Source organism: Rhinoderma darwinii, chromosome 8, assembly GCF_050947455.1.
Source record: "Rhinoderma darwinii isolate aRhiDar2 chromosome 8, aRhiDar2.hap1, whole genome shotgun sequence".
Lineage (NCBI taxonomy): Eukaryota > Metazoa > Chordata > Amphibia > Anura > Rhinodermatidae > Rhinoderma > Rhinoderma darwinii.
In genome coordinates, this window is record NC_134694.1 from 87,333,659 (window position 1) to 87,351,585 (window position 17,927).

At 39.0% G+C, this 17,927-nt stretch overlaps 1 protein-coding gene across 1 annotated transcript in view; it reads right to left on the bottom strand.

Annotated features, from left to right (window-relative positions):
- Positions 1-405: 405 nt before the first annotated feature.
- Positions 406-17,927, bottom strand: part of MAMLD1 (mastermind like domain containing 1) — a 177,465-nt gene continuing 159,943 nt past the window's right edge. The window contains exons 3-5 of the mRNA XM_075835880.1: positions 6,993-7,130; positions 4,837-4,918; positions 406-3,128 (exon numbers count right to left, since the gene is read on the bottom strand). Of these exons, the coding sequence (XP_075691995.1) occupies positions 2,113-3,128; positions 4,837-4,918; positions 6,993-7,130 (1,236 nt within the window). The 3' untranslated portion in view covers positions 406-2,112. The remainder of the gene's footprint in view (positions 3,129-4,836; positions 4,919-6,992; positions 7,131-17,927) is intronic.

Below are 17,927 nucleotides of genomic sequence, written 5' to 3' on the forward strand. Positions count from 1 at the left end.
GCGGTTAATAGAGGTAGATACCCTATCCAAAACCTTCCTCTATTAGCCAGTGTGGAGATCTCATATTGGAGGTCGCAACTCCCAATTATTTGTGCAATACATGGATTGATTTCAATTGATACTGTGCAATGCTATATTTGCCCTGTGGTGGCGCCACAGGGAAATTGAGCGCTGGTTGCCAATTTAAAGGGGTTGTCCAGGATTAGAAAAACAGTCTAATTCGCCTCTGTCTGTATCAGTCTTTACTGCACTTCTTGCATTGATGAATAGAGGTATTAGTCTCCCCAGATAAGGGTGGCGCCTATAGATGGGTGGGCAAAAGAAAACACACTAGAATCGCGAAGAAAATAGATATTTTTAGATACATGATTTTAATCAGTAAACAATGATGTAATAGTGACTGAATTCTATGGGGGCCTCCTGGAATAGATTTTTAAATCTGCTTCTATTAGATGACCTCCCGAGATATTTACAACATTAAATGCAGAAAGCAATTTATTTCCCTGGCTCTTTATTATGGTATGAAGAAAAACATCATTGATTCTGTGCTTGATGCAGACATTATATTACAAATGTATTACAGAAATATGGTGTGACTATTAAAATATGATTACACAAAAAGTATGAACATTTATAGGTTTACAGTACAGTGGATTTTTTATAAACAGACTCTTAAATATACAGCGGACAATATTAGCTGACAGAAAACATCATAGACAAAATCGACAAAATCAATGTCTAGGCTTTTCGTTGAAACAATTTTTTTCAGTAAAACAACTGGTAAAAAGCCTTAAACCCAGAAACCAGTTGCCTTTATACTACAAATATATACAGAGGTGTGCAAACCAACAATGTTTTGTTTTTTCTCAGCAATTTTTACACAGATGGATTATTGAGCTGAATATTTGGTCAATTCTTCTTTAACTGTAAGTGCAATAAATTGTATTTTGGTAAACAATGTCATCTTCAGGTTTTTAATTATTTTATAAGAGTGGTAGAAAAAGGGTCTGCACCAGGGGCGTAGCTAGAGGAATGCAGGGATAGTAGTTGCATCCAGGCTCTGGTGCCTGAGGGGGGCTCAAATGCTCCTCTGCCGCATAAGAAGACACCAGTATTACAAATGGCACATGGTAGGTGGGGGCCCCTATTAAAAATGTTGCATTGGGTCCAGGAGCTTCAAGTTACGCCTCTGGTCTGCACTACTGCTAAGGACATTAGACCAAAGCATATTTATACAAAGCATATTATTAAACCTGACAGCCAAATTTGCTTTTGTACCTTATTTTAGTTTTTTAATTTTTTGGGAAAAAAAGTAATAATTTCATTTAAAAAAAAAAAAAAAAAAGTGGCATTAGGATAGGTTTACAGACCACTATTAAATTCCTGTTTGTTACAGTCTGTTAGTATCTGAAGTTAGACGGACAACCCATTTTCATGTTTCGGATTTCTTGGTGACAAGCATTACTTGTCAACTATTGAAATGAATAAGTATCAATCGATCTTAATGGATAGGGGGCATTTGACCCAGCTCTGAGCTGCAGCTAATAGAGGCATCCTCTATCAGCTTAACATGCCCTTATAGGGCATAAGGGAAAGGAGTCCCCTTTCATTTCTATTGTCGGTTGGCAACCCTGTATGCTAATCAGTCAATTCCTGCCAAATTGTAGATTTCATTTTTGCGATCACATTTTGTTTAGGGCCATATTATCACGAACTTGCAATATTATTAGGAAATAAAATACATGGGCATGCATTGCATTCAGTTTGCTTTGTCACCCCCTACATTTTGTTATGTCAAAAAACATAACAATTTTTCATATTGTAATACATAGTATTACTGAAACTAATGATATTTGCATATTTAAAACAAGGTGTTAGAAATGAAAACTCTATAATGTAACAAAACATTATGCTATAATTTTATATACAGTCACGCACAGAAGTAGCAATACTTCTATTTATTGTTGCAAAAAAACATAATTTAAAAAATATTTAAATATTTACAAGCATCAGAAAACAACTGCCGATATTAACCTCTGGGTTGACCTCAGTGTTTAAACAATTGATTTCAAGTCTTTTGAATGAATTCCACATATGTCTATTTGCTGAGGGCTACACAGGACCGGAGTTTTGATTGTGCTGTCCCAAAATATCATCAAGAATTGTCAAATTGTTTAGCCAGTCTTCATCATTACTACTTCCACTGCCGCCCTTCATTAGACAATCAATGAAGTCCGCTTCATTACAATTCGCTGAAAGGACTGAACTGTTCTGAGCTGCAACAAAATCATACTGATGGAGCTCAGCCGCAGAGTTTATCCGATCATAGGTTTCAGCTGTTTGGACTGATGTTGGCCCATAAGAAGGGGGACCAAGTTGACCAGGGTTCATTTGGTTAAAGGAAACACCTTGAGGCATTGCTTTCATAGCATTAAGAGCTGCTAGCTGTCCCCGGGACAAACTGTTCACAATATTAGGGTTGTTTAGAGACCCTACACCTTGATTTGCCTGGGACAGACCAAGTTTTTGCATTTGTCTAATTTGAACCCCAGGAGCAATCTGGTTTGGAGGAACCACTCCCTGGTGAGGATATTGCTGGCTTGCCATATTTGGTCTGACATTTTGTTTGGTGAACAGCGGATTGTTAGAAAATTGCTGCAAACTGGGATCCATTTGATTTTGACCGGTTATTCTTGAAACTCCACTTTGAGTCCACATCTGAGTAGTAGGGTTGGCATAGACATTCGGGATTCTTGATATGTTGGACTGCCGTAAATGTTGCTGAGCCGCAGAATGATTTATTAATGAACTGGTGGTATGTCCAGACAAGGTCATTCCAGGTCGTACATTAGGCTGGCTATGCACAGTTTGATAGCCAGAACTCATACTAAGTGCATTCTGGTTTTGTCTAAGTGGCATGTTGAAATCTGAAGATGCTGGAAATAATCCTTGCTGCTTTGCAGCATTCATCATAACCATGGACCCACTATTTTGATTCATTGTTGTTGGTGTTATGCCAGCACCCATGTTTGTCTGAATCATCCCTTGTGTTGATGTGATTATTCGATGCCCTTGGGGAGGCGTTGGCATAGGCTGGACACAGTCTGTTCGAAGTGTCTGGGGGATATCTACAATAGAAAAAGCAGGTTAAAATATTTTATAGTATATTAGAATTAATAACTTATATTACAATGATAAATATTTAATATCTAGTCGGGTAGCTGACACTTTCCAGTTACAACACAACTAAGATAACGGGAGTTGTTACACATATTTATTTTTGTTTGTTTTTCTCCCCGGTTTGGGGATTTTTTTTAAAATCTATGTCTGAAATAACCAATAAAAAAGTATATAAATGAAAAAAAACATATATCATAACAGGTACATCAAAATATTACAGGAGATAAGGAAATTATAAGAGACCAATGAGAAACAGTAATCAGTAGCTAAAATAGAAATCCAGTACACTTAAAAAGTAAATCACTACTTATGGACCATTTGTACCAAACCTTCTCATTATGGAATAAAGTTTGGAAGCTTTTTAGCGCTGCTCTATTAAAGCAGAGCACTGACCAGTGATTGCTGCTTAGTTACACAACTTACAAGCATTGTTAGGTGGTATAAAATCCACCTCATGTTTCAATATGGGCTCATGAGGCGGCAGCTTTGTCACTGTACCTCTGCTTGTTCAGATTGGCTCTTGTGTATAAGCACCAGCCCACCAAAAGCTTACCCGGAATTTAGTGAAGAGCAGTTTTCTATCAGCATAGGTAGAATTATTACACTAGCAATCAAACCACCTAGTCTGTTGAATAAATCCTACATATGTCTATTTACTGAGGGCTGCACAGTACAGGGGATTTGATTCTGCTTTCACAATATATCATCCAAAAAATTGTCAAGTTCCTGGCAGTGAATTATGTTCCATTACAATTTGATGACAGGGCTTCGCTGTTCTGAATCACAACAAAATCTTTCTGTTGATGCTCAGTAATTGATAAAATAGGGTGTTAATTCCCAATACTGTCATATTTGCCAGTAAATGAACCTTGGATTCCTGTTAGCGGGGTCTCTAAGTGCGTGCACTGTATTTTTAGTCCTTAATGGTGGTAAGTGGCTTAATCTTTATGGTCAATGGAAATGAAAATCTGTAGATATGTTCATCTTGTAAGTGTTCTCATCTAACCTCATTCAGCTTTAGGCTGGGTTTTTACGTTGCGCTCAAAGTGCAGCAGAAAACGCATTTCAACTGCGATGTGTAAACTAAGCCTTAGAAAACTGCAGGACCTCAACAAACACCCACCTTCCTAATTAAAAAAAACAAACGATTTACTTCCCGAAGACCAATATTTTACACCGTAGCTGGTCATCAGCGTTTAATGAATGGCCATGTAGCCGGAACACATTTAAATACCATAAGGTATTTGTGCTCTTAATGGCTTTGTAATATACATATTCATAACCATGAAAAAACATTTGATATCAGAGGTATAACTTGAAGTACCTGGGCCCAAATTCAAAATCTGAAACCGATCCCGCACCCATGTGCCATTTATAATACTGGTGTCTTCTTATGTGACAGAAGGGACTTTGGGCCCCAGTAGTTCTGCACCTGCACCCCTATAACTATGTCTCTATTTGCAATGAAGCAAACTTGTAGAATATATATTCATCGGATTCCTAGTATCTTCTGCTCGGAGAATAGAAACTGTGTCCTAATGACTTCTGAAATAAGATTACAATACCAGAAACCGATAAAAACATGATTCAGATTATGATATGCGATATAGAAGACAGTTGTCTTGTTGTAAGTTAATATATTTGTTTTCCACTTACTTTGAAATTGGTTCATCTGCTGAGCTACAAATGCACTGCGTTGCTCAGGCGTCATACTCATCATATTTGGCCTGGGTTTTACCTGAAATAAAAAATATAATGTAATACAATGTAACATTACACAGCCTAATATAATCATCTGCAGTTTACAGTCAGGAGATGGGATTGTTCAACCTCATAAAGGGAGAGCGAGTCTGAAATATGAAGTATATTAGGGAACTGCTATGTATCTACTTCTCTAATATACACAGTTAGGTTTGTGTTTGACTCAAGGTGAACCTATACTTATGTTATCAAGAAATAGGTCCTTGTTTGAATGTTTGGTAGAAAAAAAATTAAAGGGGTATACAAGTAATTGCAAATGATGGCATACTGCTAAGATATGCTGTCACTTGATATGACTGGAATACTCCTTTAAGCCACTCATATGTATAAAGTCACACTGGTACCCTTGCAGGATTCTGATCCTTCCCTTCTCTATAAAAAAAAAAAAAAAGTCAAGGGTTGTTTAATTGTGAAGAGATTTTTTATCTTGCCTATCCTAATGTTGAGTGCTTCAGGCCATCAACTTTTCTCAATATCATTCAATCTCATTTCAATTGTTACATCAGCATGACAAATTGTGGCCATTTATTCTAGATTCATCCCAATTCTGTGTATCCATTCACTGGTAGATTGTGGCCCCCGAACAAGTGACACACAGTACCAATTTAGGGACAGTCCCCACTTTTCTGCTGTCCCCCATGAGCAATAATGGATATCCTAAACGGATATGTACAGTGGTAAATTGCAACCATACTACTGTATAATACATATATAATACATACTATACTGCATATATTGGGGCAGAATATAGCTTTCCTGGAAGTCAATATTGGCAGCTGATCCCGTGCTCATTTCAACAGATACAGCATATGTGAATCTGGAAGGGAGCTCTACTGGCCTACTTTAGATACGTCTTGAATGCATTACAATTGCTTCCCCGTAGAAGGTCACTGTAGCCTTGTGTGGTCAGCAATACTGAATGACATCTCTGATAGAGCAGACACCAGAAGAAGGTCATTTGTTAACTCTTGTATCTCAAGAATAAACATCCATTAATATCATACAGACAACGGTTAATCATTTAGCTTTGTGTATAATCTGGGGAAATCTGGTTATATTGCACTATTACCAAGGAGGAGTGCGGCAGCCATTAGCACTTGTGCATAGAGGGGGTCACATTGTGGATTTGTCTCTATCATGTACTATTCATACACAATTGAAATGCCCTGAACTTTAAATTTTAGCAGATTATGGGCACGCAGAGGTGTAGCTGAGGCGGTGATGGCGGGGCATGTTCCCTGGTTGATGGGTGCAATGGGTGCCTTGGCCAGCGTATTTAGATACAGGACTAGGGATTCGAACTGGAAGGATTAGATACTACTCTTCAGGCATGATAGACTTTGTCTGTCTACTAAATGATAGACTATATTCTGTTATTAGGCTTTTAGGGCATTGGTGGTGAAATTGACTTTTCTGCTGTCCTGTAAACTTATGATCAGATTAATGATATTTTAGGGAAGTGTTTATGTAATTGTAGTTTATGTCACTCCGTGATACATTAGTGTAGGTTCGCGTTACAAGTCTATGGGATTTACAAAAACAGCTGAGCTGTATCTCCCATTAACTAAAATGGAGAGTGTCGCATGCATAAGCGGGAGACTTTCCCATCTACTTTTAATATGATCCCCTACTTCAAACCACCAACAGTGGACACAGGACCTCTCCTTATAATTGCTGGATGTATACTTTCGGCCTCTTGTTCCTAGTAAACAACCGCCACCAATCAGATATTTATGGCGTATCCTACAGATAAGTCTTCAATGTCTGTTCTTGGTATACCCCTTTAATTCTTTTCCTTGTATAGTTTATTAACTTTTATACAAATTATTAGAAAATACATTCATTAATTGAGACGCAAAACGCAAAGTTTTTCCCATTTCTCCTGTTCTCGATTATTCACATTATTGTAGTGTATTCTTATTATTATTGTGTTATTATCTCAGTACTACGATACAACCTGTGCACAAGCCTTAGGATGCAAGTTGAATTTTTAAAAACATTTTGTACACCTATTTTATCAAGGTGAGAAGTAAAGAAAATGTTTTACAAACCTGCTGCCGCCTCATTATTTGCTCCTTCAAGATTGCATTTCGTATGTAGCCATTAGCTGTGAGAGGAGTAGGCCCTGGGCCTGCACTTGGTATGGAGCCTGGTTCCTGCATTCTGGGAACAATTCCAGCATTCGGATCCTGCCAAAACAAAAAAGAGGCGAAAAAAAACAATAAATCAGATGAGAATGATTACTGAACTGAATATTCGCCATATTTTGCAGCATTTATATCATTTAATGTCCTTTCAGGCAAATTTCTCACAGATTTCCTTATTTTGTTTTAAAGAACAATGTATTAATGTATTTCTCAGAAATTGAAGAGACTATAACGACTGTGTTTGACAAAGGATCACAGCATCAGAGACGGCGCCCATTACTTAAAGTGAACCAATCACCTGGACAGGTACAATTATTATAACTATAAGTTGGCGTAGTAATGCTGAACTGGTTACTAAACTGCTTCCCAATGTGCGACCTGTAATATATCTCAGAACTTCTCCTTTTGAGAACAACCAATCAGCAGAACTGAGAGGGGTCATGTGACACACTTCTATGATGTGCGGTTTCAAAAAGTCAAGGGGCATCTGTAATGATTCTCTAATTGGCATTCTGAGGCAGTTGCAATTATGCCCCCTAGTTCAGTTTTTATAGGACATTGAACAATTACCCTCGCTTAAATGTTTCGCCCATCAACAGGCATCAATATCTTTAAGATGTAAAGCTTCTAGTTGGAGAAGTGCAGGTTAAGACTCCTCATCAAACAGAGACTAGGAGGCAGTACCGTCAAGGAAGGAATACGGCTGAATTTGCTGGATGTATACTATTGGCCTTTTGTGCCTAGTAAACAACCTGATCTCCTTTGGATGTGTCCTGCACAGGCACGCCAACAGGAAAGGTTTCTATATTTGCTATAATGTTAAAGGCATGCATCCACAAGGATTAGAGAAGATTGATAATGTACATGTCAAACTATATTTGATAGGGGGACATAGCAGTTGGTCTTCAGTAGATGAAACTGCCAGGTCATGTGCAGGAGATGTAGATTCTCTAAGCCGTAGTTTCTTTGGTGCTGCCTAGACTGTGGTGTAGTCTATAGGATCCCCTGGTTTTCACCCTTAACCCCCGCAAGAAGGTATGGACTGTGCTGCAGGACGATTCCCAGGTTGCGGTACCCAGAATAGTTACGGATTTGCAGTAGTAGTGTAGATGCAGTAATAGTGTAGTCTGGCATGGAATCAAGGGTCGCCTCCGGGAGTGCAATTAGGATGCGTCTGGTCAGAGATGGGAGTGTCATCAGGAACGTATTCAAAAGTCAGAGCCAGGAGTAGGACAACAGGTTCCAGGTGAACAATCCAGAGGACGAGACAGGAGCGATATCCAGAAACAAGGCTTAGGTCAGGGTCAGCGTCAATAAGAAGTCAATATCAGGATCAAATAGGACAGGAGCCGGGAACTTGTATGAGCCTCAGTAAACAGGCAATGCATGGCAGCAGAACTCCCCTTTAAATAGGCCACCAGGCCTGATGTCCTCTCCGGGTGCCAGTTGCCTAGCAACCTGACGCTGCTATCCAGTCTGAGCAGGAGAGCCACGGCCCAAATTAGCAGGACTGTGGCGGAAAACGGGAGCCACTGCAGGAGAAGCGGAAGCATTCAGTGGCCTAGTTTCACTAAAGAGTCTTTAAGAGGCTCTGTCACCACATTATAAGTGCCCTATCTCCTACATAAGGAGATCGGCGCTATAATGTAGGTGACAGCAGTGCTTTTTATTTTAAAAAAACGATCTATTTTCACCACTTTATTAGCGATTTTAGATTTATGTTAATGTGTTGCTTAATGCCCAAGTGGGCGTGTTTTTACTTTAGACCAATTGGTCGCTAATAAAGTGGTGAAAATAGATCGTTTTTTTTAAATAAAAAGCACTGCTGTCACCTACATTATAGCGCCGATCTCCTTATGTAGGAGATAGGACACTTATAATGTGGTGACAGTCTCTTTAAAGGAATTCCTGTATTGCTGAGTTTGACAGAGTTTCCCTACTGCTAATTCCTAATGTCTTCTGACATTAGGTGATGTGTCAGCAAAACAATTATTTCCCTAATGTATAAATCAAGGCCTTTGTTTCAACTTCAATGTTATCTTTGGATGAACTCTAAGAAAAATCCAGTCTGTCTTTGTGCTGTAACCAACAAGGCTGCAGTACAGGAAACAGTACAAGAATTTAGAGACACGAAGGAAGTCTATAGGGCACTGTGATATAGAGAAAGCTATTTTAGATTTGGAGTTCGTGAATTTACGATAACATTTTTAAGACCCAATTTTACCCTATAAAATGCAGCATTGCTTTTACATGTGAAAATAAAAAGGACTGTATATACAAATACTGCTCTGTATGATATACAAATTATGTCATTAGTAATCAAAATAGGATGACACCTGGTGGTGATTACTTGTAGTGCACTTTACATGTTTTCACAGGATTCTATGCATCAGTAATTTAATTTATAAAAGTCACAAAATAAACGCTGGAGTATATATCTTAGAGTGAACATGGTTTGGAGCCAAGACATACAAGACAATGTCAATATCAAAAGAGCTACTTATCAGATGCAATCCCTGCAGGTGATCATTACATTTTAACTTTGCTATTTGCCTTTGCCTGTGTCCAATGAGCACTGGCGGGAGAGTACTCTTTGTTAGCAAAGATGTCACTTAATGATTTACAAACAGATGTCTTCGCTTCATGTAGGTGACGTTTTGTGAAAAGTCTAAAAAAAAAAAAAGGATGTCTAGTGTGCTAACCAACTAGAATAATATTAATTGTGTTCAAATGTGTTCACTTGTCATCTACCAACATGTCCCCACCAAACATAGTGTTAAACAGTATATTATTAAGGCACGCTTATGTAGTGTAACACTATAATTTGGACCCTGTCATGTGTTCACTATAAAAAGCCATTATGTAGGCACTATATGGAAGTAATATGTTGGCCCTGTATCCTCCTGCTATTTAGCACTGCATGGTAACATTATTTAAATACACAGCGTTCTTATTTGGGGAAGTATTGCTCTCCTTGGATGTATCCTATGTGACATATGCCTAAAGACTAGACATTGACCATCTTGCAGGAACTAGATGTTAAAACCATGAATATGTGGAATTTAGATCACTACATGTGCTTAGATATTTTAACTACATTTATATAAAAGTGCAGAACCCTTGCGCTCGCTTCAGCAGCACATATACTAAAAGCGCAGAACCCGCTTACCATGCCAGAAATGGCCTTTCTTCGTTTAGTGGATTATTTAGTTAATAAACCCTCCGAATGAACTCACTCTGCAATGGTGATATATTTCATTCTAAATAATGTTCTTAAAAACTGAAATTTTTCCGTGTAATTCCAGCTATTGCAATCTACTAAATATAACAACCTCAACACGCTGCCTGTCAGAGCTATTCAAACTCTACCATTGAAAAATCACTGTTTTATATGTACCGTGGAAAGACAGAATTCCCCGCCAGGTACTTGGAACTGCTAAAATCACTTTTTTTAAATTTATCAATGTGTCACCAGGTGAATTCAGTCGCCCCTCCTGTGCTGTTTAACATGGCACCTTAAAATATAAGATACTTAATGCAAAGAGTGTAGCATAGCCTATATCCAGCTGGCTCGCTGCCTCTCTGTCACAAGCTATCTATTATTCTGCAGTTACTGTTAAGCTTTGAATAATACGGATTGCCTCTGGGGGAATATTTGAAAAAAGGACGGATCCGGTTTGTATACTCTGTACATGAAAGAGGCCGCAATGCTTTTAACACCACAATCCTCACTGCCGTCTTGTTTTTTTCCTTCCCCTAGACGCAGCTTGTTGCGTGCGGACAGACTGCTTTTATTGAAGGATACAAGTTTAACATACTAAGATCCTTATTGATGTTTTGCTTACGGCTATTATCAGTCACAACAATGGGCAACATAGCAGTCATCATGTTCACCCCTGATATGTAGGAGGCTAACTCAGCCAGTCCGTATTCCATTTCTTCATTGACACATCAGAATGGGTGTTTGGCGGCTCTCATGCTCCTAAGCACATACTGTGTATAGATCTCGGAGTATGGCGCCCCATTAGATGACATCTGGAATTATGAGCAGTATGCCCAGAACAATCCGTTTACGAGCATTTTCGCTTCTTTGTATAACACGTACATAAATCATTATTTAAATCAAGATTCTCTCTTCCTAAAATTCCCAAATCACCACGGGTCCTTGAATTGTCATCGTCTGTTTAAAATGTTATGACAACCAATATGACTGCCATTACAGATCCCATTCGTGTTATCACCCACCTTTCTTAGACTGGCAAATCTGCCCAGTTAAGCTATAAATACTATGGGATCAGGGGGATGTAGCACATATTAAACAAGAGGAAGAAGACGGAATATGAGGACTCCATATACTATGCACACCCCAAATTCAAGAAGTCTACTTCAACAAAGTTAGCATAATATATTAAAAGAACTATGTTTTATTAGTGCACGTATATACAAAACCATCAAAGCAAACACAAATGAATGAAATCAAAAGCAGTAATGTGTGATACCCTCGTGATAAGGGGATCACCATGGCGGTATCACTACATAAATGCCAATTTTGCCTGTCAAAAAGGAGTCTGGAGCCCAACTTTCCGGATGTCCTGAACAAAACAGCGGTCTAGTTATGCCATGATACATCCTCAAATAACTACATTACTAGGAATATCCACTGTTCATGACAGCGATAATACAGGAGAAGCAGAAATGTGTAGGTAGTTGTATCACCACTAGTGGGAAGTGCAGTATTTCTTATACTTCACTTACAACCGAGAGTTCAGCTTTGTTATCACATTGTTAGAGGTTTGTGGATATTGAAATATTTTCCTTCATTTTCTTTTGAAGGAATCAATTGAATTCCCCCCTTACAGCAACAGCACATATGCATGTATTCCTATATCACCCATACAAGCCGTCAGTTGTTAATCTAAAGACTGTTTACAGGAATTCTGATCTCCAACATGAGCTTCTTGGGTGGTCAGTGCTCGGCAAGATTTGTAAGGGCTTCACAGCAATTCAGTATGACACCAGAAAGATGACGTTTGCTAGTATTCAATCAGTCTACGCTTTCTTTACATCGGAGGAAGTATCGAATGACAATTTTATATTTATACCGCTTCTAATCATAATATGTTTCCAGTTAATCTGTATGCAATTAGAATTGCAAATGTTTTTAGGTACGAGCGCGTGCCCTGGGGCTTCGTTATTTGAGGCAAATTCATATGCAGCACAGAAAGTACGCACACAGGCACACACACTCATTCCACCTTTGGAGTCCATTTCTTTTATATATATATATATAATAGGGAATTGTAATTTTGTGTCTTTACTAAATAAAGAATAATAAAGATTGCATCATGAGCAATGCCTTCTCAGCCTCGTTGCCCCTTCCATTTACACAATACAGGCTGCTTAAGCAGTGTTTTTCTTGACAAATACACTAGTGGGGAATTTGCTTTCCCCACTGCAGCCGTGTTATACTACACAATTGCTCTTGCTAGTAGAGGAAACAGTTGATGTAATCAATAGATAACGTTTTAGGAAGTTGGCGACCATTGCCATTCATGTGCAACTGTAGATTGCTAATATTGACCTGAAAAATTGGTCTTCACTTTAAAGGGTAGAATGTGTGTATTTTTTATAAGCGATCAGTGATCGCTATAGGTCCGGCAGCTAAAAGCCCTGGCGATCAGCATTTCAGGATAGCTACCATAATTTGCGGTATAAAAAACACACACACACATTGGTTCTAGCTTGTTTTTGTCTTCAGCAGTATCTAACCTGTTACATTTTAGTTCGGTTAGTATAGATATTGTGTATGAACAGCAATACTCTTTTTGTGTGGTTTAGAAATAAAAGAAAATGGATCATAAGTAGCCTGTAACACTATAGCAAGCTGTATCCTTATGTGATTTGCACCCTGGGAAGTGAAATCTTTACACCAAGCACTGTATGATATTGTGATATAGGAAAATCTTTACTGTCCTATTACATTATAGGAGCTTAGCTAAGATACTGTATTAATGATTTCTGACAGCAAACTTTTTGACTGTTTCCAATGACAACCAGCAGAATTTTGAATGCAGCTCAGGACTATAATGCAGGTTGTATCCCAGGATCAGAGCAAAAGAAGTCATGTAATGTATTTACAAAGCTACTCAACATTTTATGTAGATTATCTATTTATAAACTGTATGAAGGTGTAGGTGACAATGCCTTTTAAAAGCCTAAACCGTATGTAATTTTCCATGACAGACATGGGGACATAAAATTGTCAGATTCAGCTAACTCACTTCATTGACTGTGTATGAGGGTGCTGTGCACACTAAACGTTTTATTTTAGGACAGGTTTCCAAGACTTGGGAAATGCACTGCATGATCTAATGCTCTGACACTTATATGTCAGGACATTATACATATGATGATCTTATATTAACATATGTAAGTCTATTTGATAATAATGTGTCATAATTCAAGTTTACTCAAGCCAGGAGCAGTAGACAACTTCTCCAGACTGGAAACCATCCAGACTAAATGAAAATTTACCATAAAGTTTAGTGATTGGCTATGGAACAAGCGTTACGCTTTGATTTCCCTGCAGAGAATATAAACATTGTGGCTCAGGAGCCAGTCATCTCATGGTTGATGGAAGTTTTACATGATCATCTTAGGGCAGATGGACACTGGCTTTAAACCAATAAAGATATCTTTCGATACTGCTAGGTTAATACAAAGTCATTTTGCTCGCAATATGACCAGAAATATGAAAAAGTAGCAATATGCAAATTGGGGCATATTCACGAATCTCGGCATACCGCCGAGCGGTACAACAGTTTGGAATTTTAGAGTAGTCATTTGAGGAATATTGCACAGCTACTCAGCCATGCTAGGTTGTAAACCTGAAAAGTGGTGGAAATATTTAGTAAGTAAAGGTCCTATTACACGGCCTGTTATGGGCCGTGAAAACGAGCGCCGATCAATGAGACAGCTCTTTGAACGGCACTCGTTTGCTGTGAGCAATGATTGGTTATGTATGGGGACGAGTGATTGTTACTACGATCGCTCATCCCCCTGCATTTCCATAATGTCGGCAGCACATCTCCCTGTACACAAAGGGAGATGTACTGCCGACAGCGATAATATTTATGGCTGCATAAACAAGCAGATCAGCCGATGAACGAGTATTTGCACGATCATTGGCTGATTATGGCCCTGTTACACAGGGCAATATTTGGTAACGAGAACTCGTATGAATGCTCGTTTGCCCGATTATTGGCCCATGTCATAAGGCCTTTAGTTGCAGATTGTACAACTTGCAATCCTACCCCTCCTTTTGTTCCCCAACACTTATGGAAAATGTTTAAATGTTAAAAAGAATAAATAAGGCCCTTTGTCTGCGCCCCCTGTCCTTTTCTATGCAACTACACCAAGAAATTGCATTGGTAAATATGCCCCTATGAATGGAAAAAATGATCAGATCCATTGAATTGGAAAATGATTTGACCTATTGGAGGAATTGTCAGATAAGCCAAGGACTGCCAGATACGCTAGGATTTTAGTTGAAGATCCTATTATACAGATCTGAATCCTGTCTGCTTTAAGCCTGTGATTTTAAACCAATTTATTTGAGTTTTGGGTCGATTCATCCCGTATTTTTCTTTTTCTTCTAATCCTGATATGTGAACACTGATAAAAGAAGCCATAATGTAGCCTTAGATTTATTCCATTGCTTTTTCCTTCTTGATGTACAGCTACGTGGAAATAGTATCAAGCTCAGGTTTCTGAGTTTATCTCGGGGGCTGTCAGTTACGGGAGGCTTTGTTTGAAGGCTGTAAGTGATCCATGAGTAGATGCTATTGTGAAGAAGTTCTTTTAAGTTTGTCTTTATTCTGTCCTTGTGGTGCTTGGCACATCCAACTGCACACAACAAAGCAAAATATCTTTGATGGGAGCCATGAGAAGGTTCTCACACCTGGCAGGGAAAGTTCCAGGCATTAAACAAAACTGTGCAGTTAGTCAGATATCTACAGCAAAACGGAGCCAAGACGAGTGACGTGTGAGATACCAGTGGCCTTGTTTTGCCTTGAACTGTTCTGAACTAATGATAAGGAAATATTTCATATTTAAAGCCCCTGTTCATGATTGTGCTGCCTTTACTGCAGACTGGAAATGGTGGTTATAGAGTATATAAGGCCGCCACAGAAGCAGAGATATTTTGGCCAACATGACTGATAATGACTAATCTGAACGACAACGGTCATTTTCTATGATGATAAAACGAACAGAACGCTGTCTTATTAGTTGGAAAATGTAATGAACTCCCCTTGCCGCAGTTTAGTTCCGTCTCTCACTGCTAGCTGCCAGTCTCTCTGCGGGGTTGGCAGGGATGTTGGGCGGTGCATGCGCAGAGCCCATGGCCACAACAGTCAGAGCGCTCGCCACTTTATTTAAATCCCCTGCACGCCAGCCTCAGTGCCAGTTCCTAAGAAGGTTTTGTTATATACTGATTTTGAACTTAATTGTTGTGACCTGTTTCTGTCACTGACTATTGGATAATCCCCTATACCACAAACCTGGTTCTGCTACATCACCATTTTGGAACTCTAGACTGCCTAAATACCCTCCTGACTACTGCTTCTGTACCATGCACCCAGCTCTGCTACATCACCGTTACCAAACCCTGTATTGCCTGACTAACCTCCTGACTACTGCTTCTGTATCATGCCTCCAGGTCTGCTACATTCCCATTACTGAACCCTGACCTGCTTGACTGCTACGTGATTATCCTTGTACATATGCTGTCACGTGTAGAAACTTTATCTCCAATCTCTCTATTGTTGGCTCCCCTTCCGCTGACATTATCCAGAGGATTAACCACCAGGCAATTTGATGGAACCCAAGACCTGGGGCCAGCTGGGTACCTAGTCTCTTACTGAGCTCATGGGCAAGCAGGGTGCTATAGATGAATTGTGACACCAGATTGGTTCTTTCCATGGGTATCATAGGAACCAGACTGTGACCGAAAAGTTATCAAGATTGATTCAGAAATTGGTTTCTGATAAGATTCAACCAATAATTTGCAGTAAATCACATATATCAGCTGTAGTGGTGGAGCCCATCATTGATTGAGATTCACTTTACGTATAAAACTGGGGTACTTTGGTTTCACCAGAGGAAAAAAAAAATCTATACAAAGCAAGAGAGTGTAAGATATGCAGTTATCTTTCATCAATATCATCAGGCTATACTGCAAGGTTGTTTGTCAAGAAGACAGACAAAACCAGCAGAAACTGATTCCAAGGGGGGTTGCCCACTGCCAAACCTCATTAGCATCTTTGGGGATAGGATCCATTATCATGATCTCGAGTTTAGCAGAGGGTCCTATGGTGGGCCAGCCCATCCCTGTATACTATATATTAGGCTGAAAATGTCACATTGTATAAAGCTCTCATATAATATAGCATTGCTTAGATTATGCTGTTTGCATAAGGAATTATTACAATGTTTGCATTTACGTGAGTAGTTTCCAAATATAACATTAGTCTCCCTGGCCAAATAACACATATAGTCGGCACATTATTCATCCTATAAATGAGACTGCACAGTCTTGCTATTATTGCACTCTTCATTCAACCCTTATTACCGGGCCATTGATGGCACAAATAGATCTCTTTAAAATAGACACAAACTACGGCATAAATGGAGAAAGTCCTTTGTGGGATCATTAGACTGAGCAGAACTAGTTTAAAGTCAGGATTCATGGAAAACATATCCCTTGTCATCTGTATTTAGGGTTATGGACGACCAATTATTTCCCATCTTGACGATTGTAATTCATTATCAAAGGGAGTTTCTGATTAAATAACATTATTTCCATTGTCATTATTTATTAGGGAGTTCTTTAGATGCTCGAATAAATACTAATCTTATTTGTGGTATTTGCAAGGCAACGCACGAAGGCTACAGCTTTAAAAAAATCACTAGTGTGAACAGAGCCTTATCTTGATTGTAGAGCTCTATAGGATATGTTTAAAAGAAGGGCTCACATACTTTATATCAGGGTCAGACTGGTACAGCAGTGGGTGCCTGTACAAGAAGAGTATGTGGGTACCTTGTTGTCCAGCTAATTTGCAAAGACCAAGGGCTCATAATAAAGCATCATCCTCATCTAGCAAATTCCTCACCAATGTGGCAATATCTATGTAGAGTTAGAACCCATAGGTAGTTACGAGCCAAGGAAATTGTTATCACAGTCCCATGCATGCAATCTAGTGGACAATAGGTAGCAATGCTACAGGGTCTCTGTGTAGATGTACCTGTGTTATATGTTTGCCCCTTCTATGGGGGGGCACTTCTTCTGTATTAACCAACAACTGGCAATAGAAACATAGAAAAAGGTAATTACAAAGGTTCATTCACCGCATTTCCACTGCGTTAGTTCATGCGTTAGTTGATTCCACGTCTTAAGTAATGCAGGTGCTCGAAAATACTCCAAGAAGAATCCTGAATCGACAGCAGGTATACAAGGCAATGGAGGAGGACAAAAAATGGTGTATCCAGCACTCCGGTAAAAAAATAAATCGGCTTTATTTGGTCATTTAAAAAAACAGAACAATTAAAATGAAAATCCCGGGACCACGCTTACGCGTTTCGAACCTCTGGGGTTCTTCATCATAGCTATGATTAAAAACCCCAGAGGAATTTGCTAGATAAGGATGTCTTCCTCCATTGCCTTGTATAACTGGCAATAGACCCATTTGATTCTCTACGTCTTCTACGTATGCCTCAGGCTGGACCTATATACATAACGGGTATTATATCTATAATCAATATTAATGTTGGGTTAGTAGT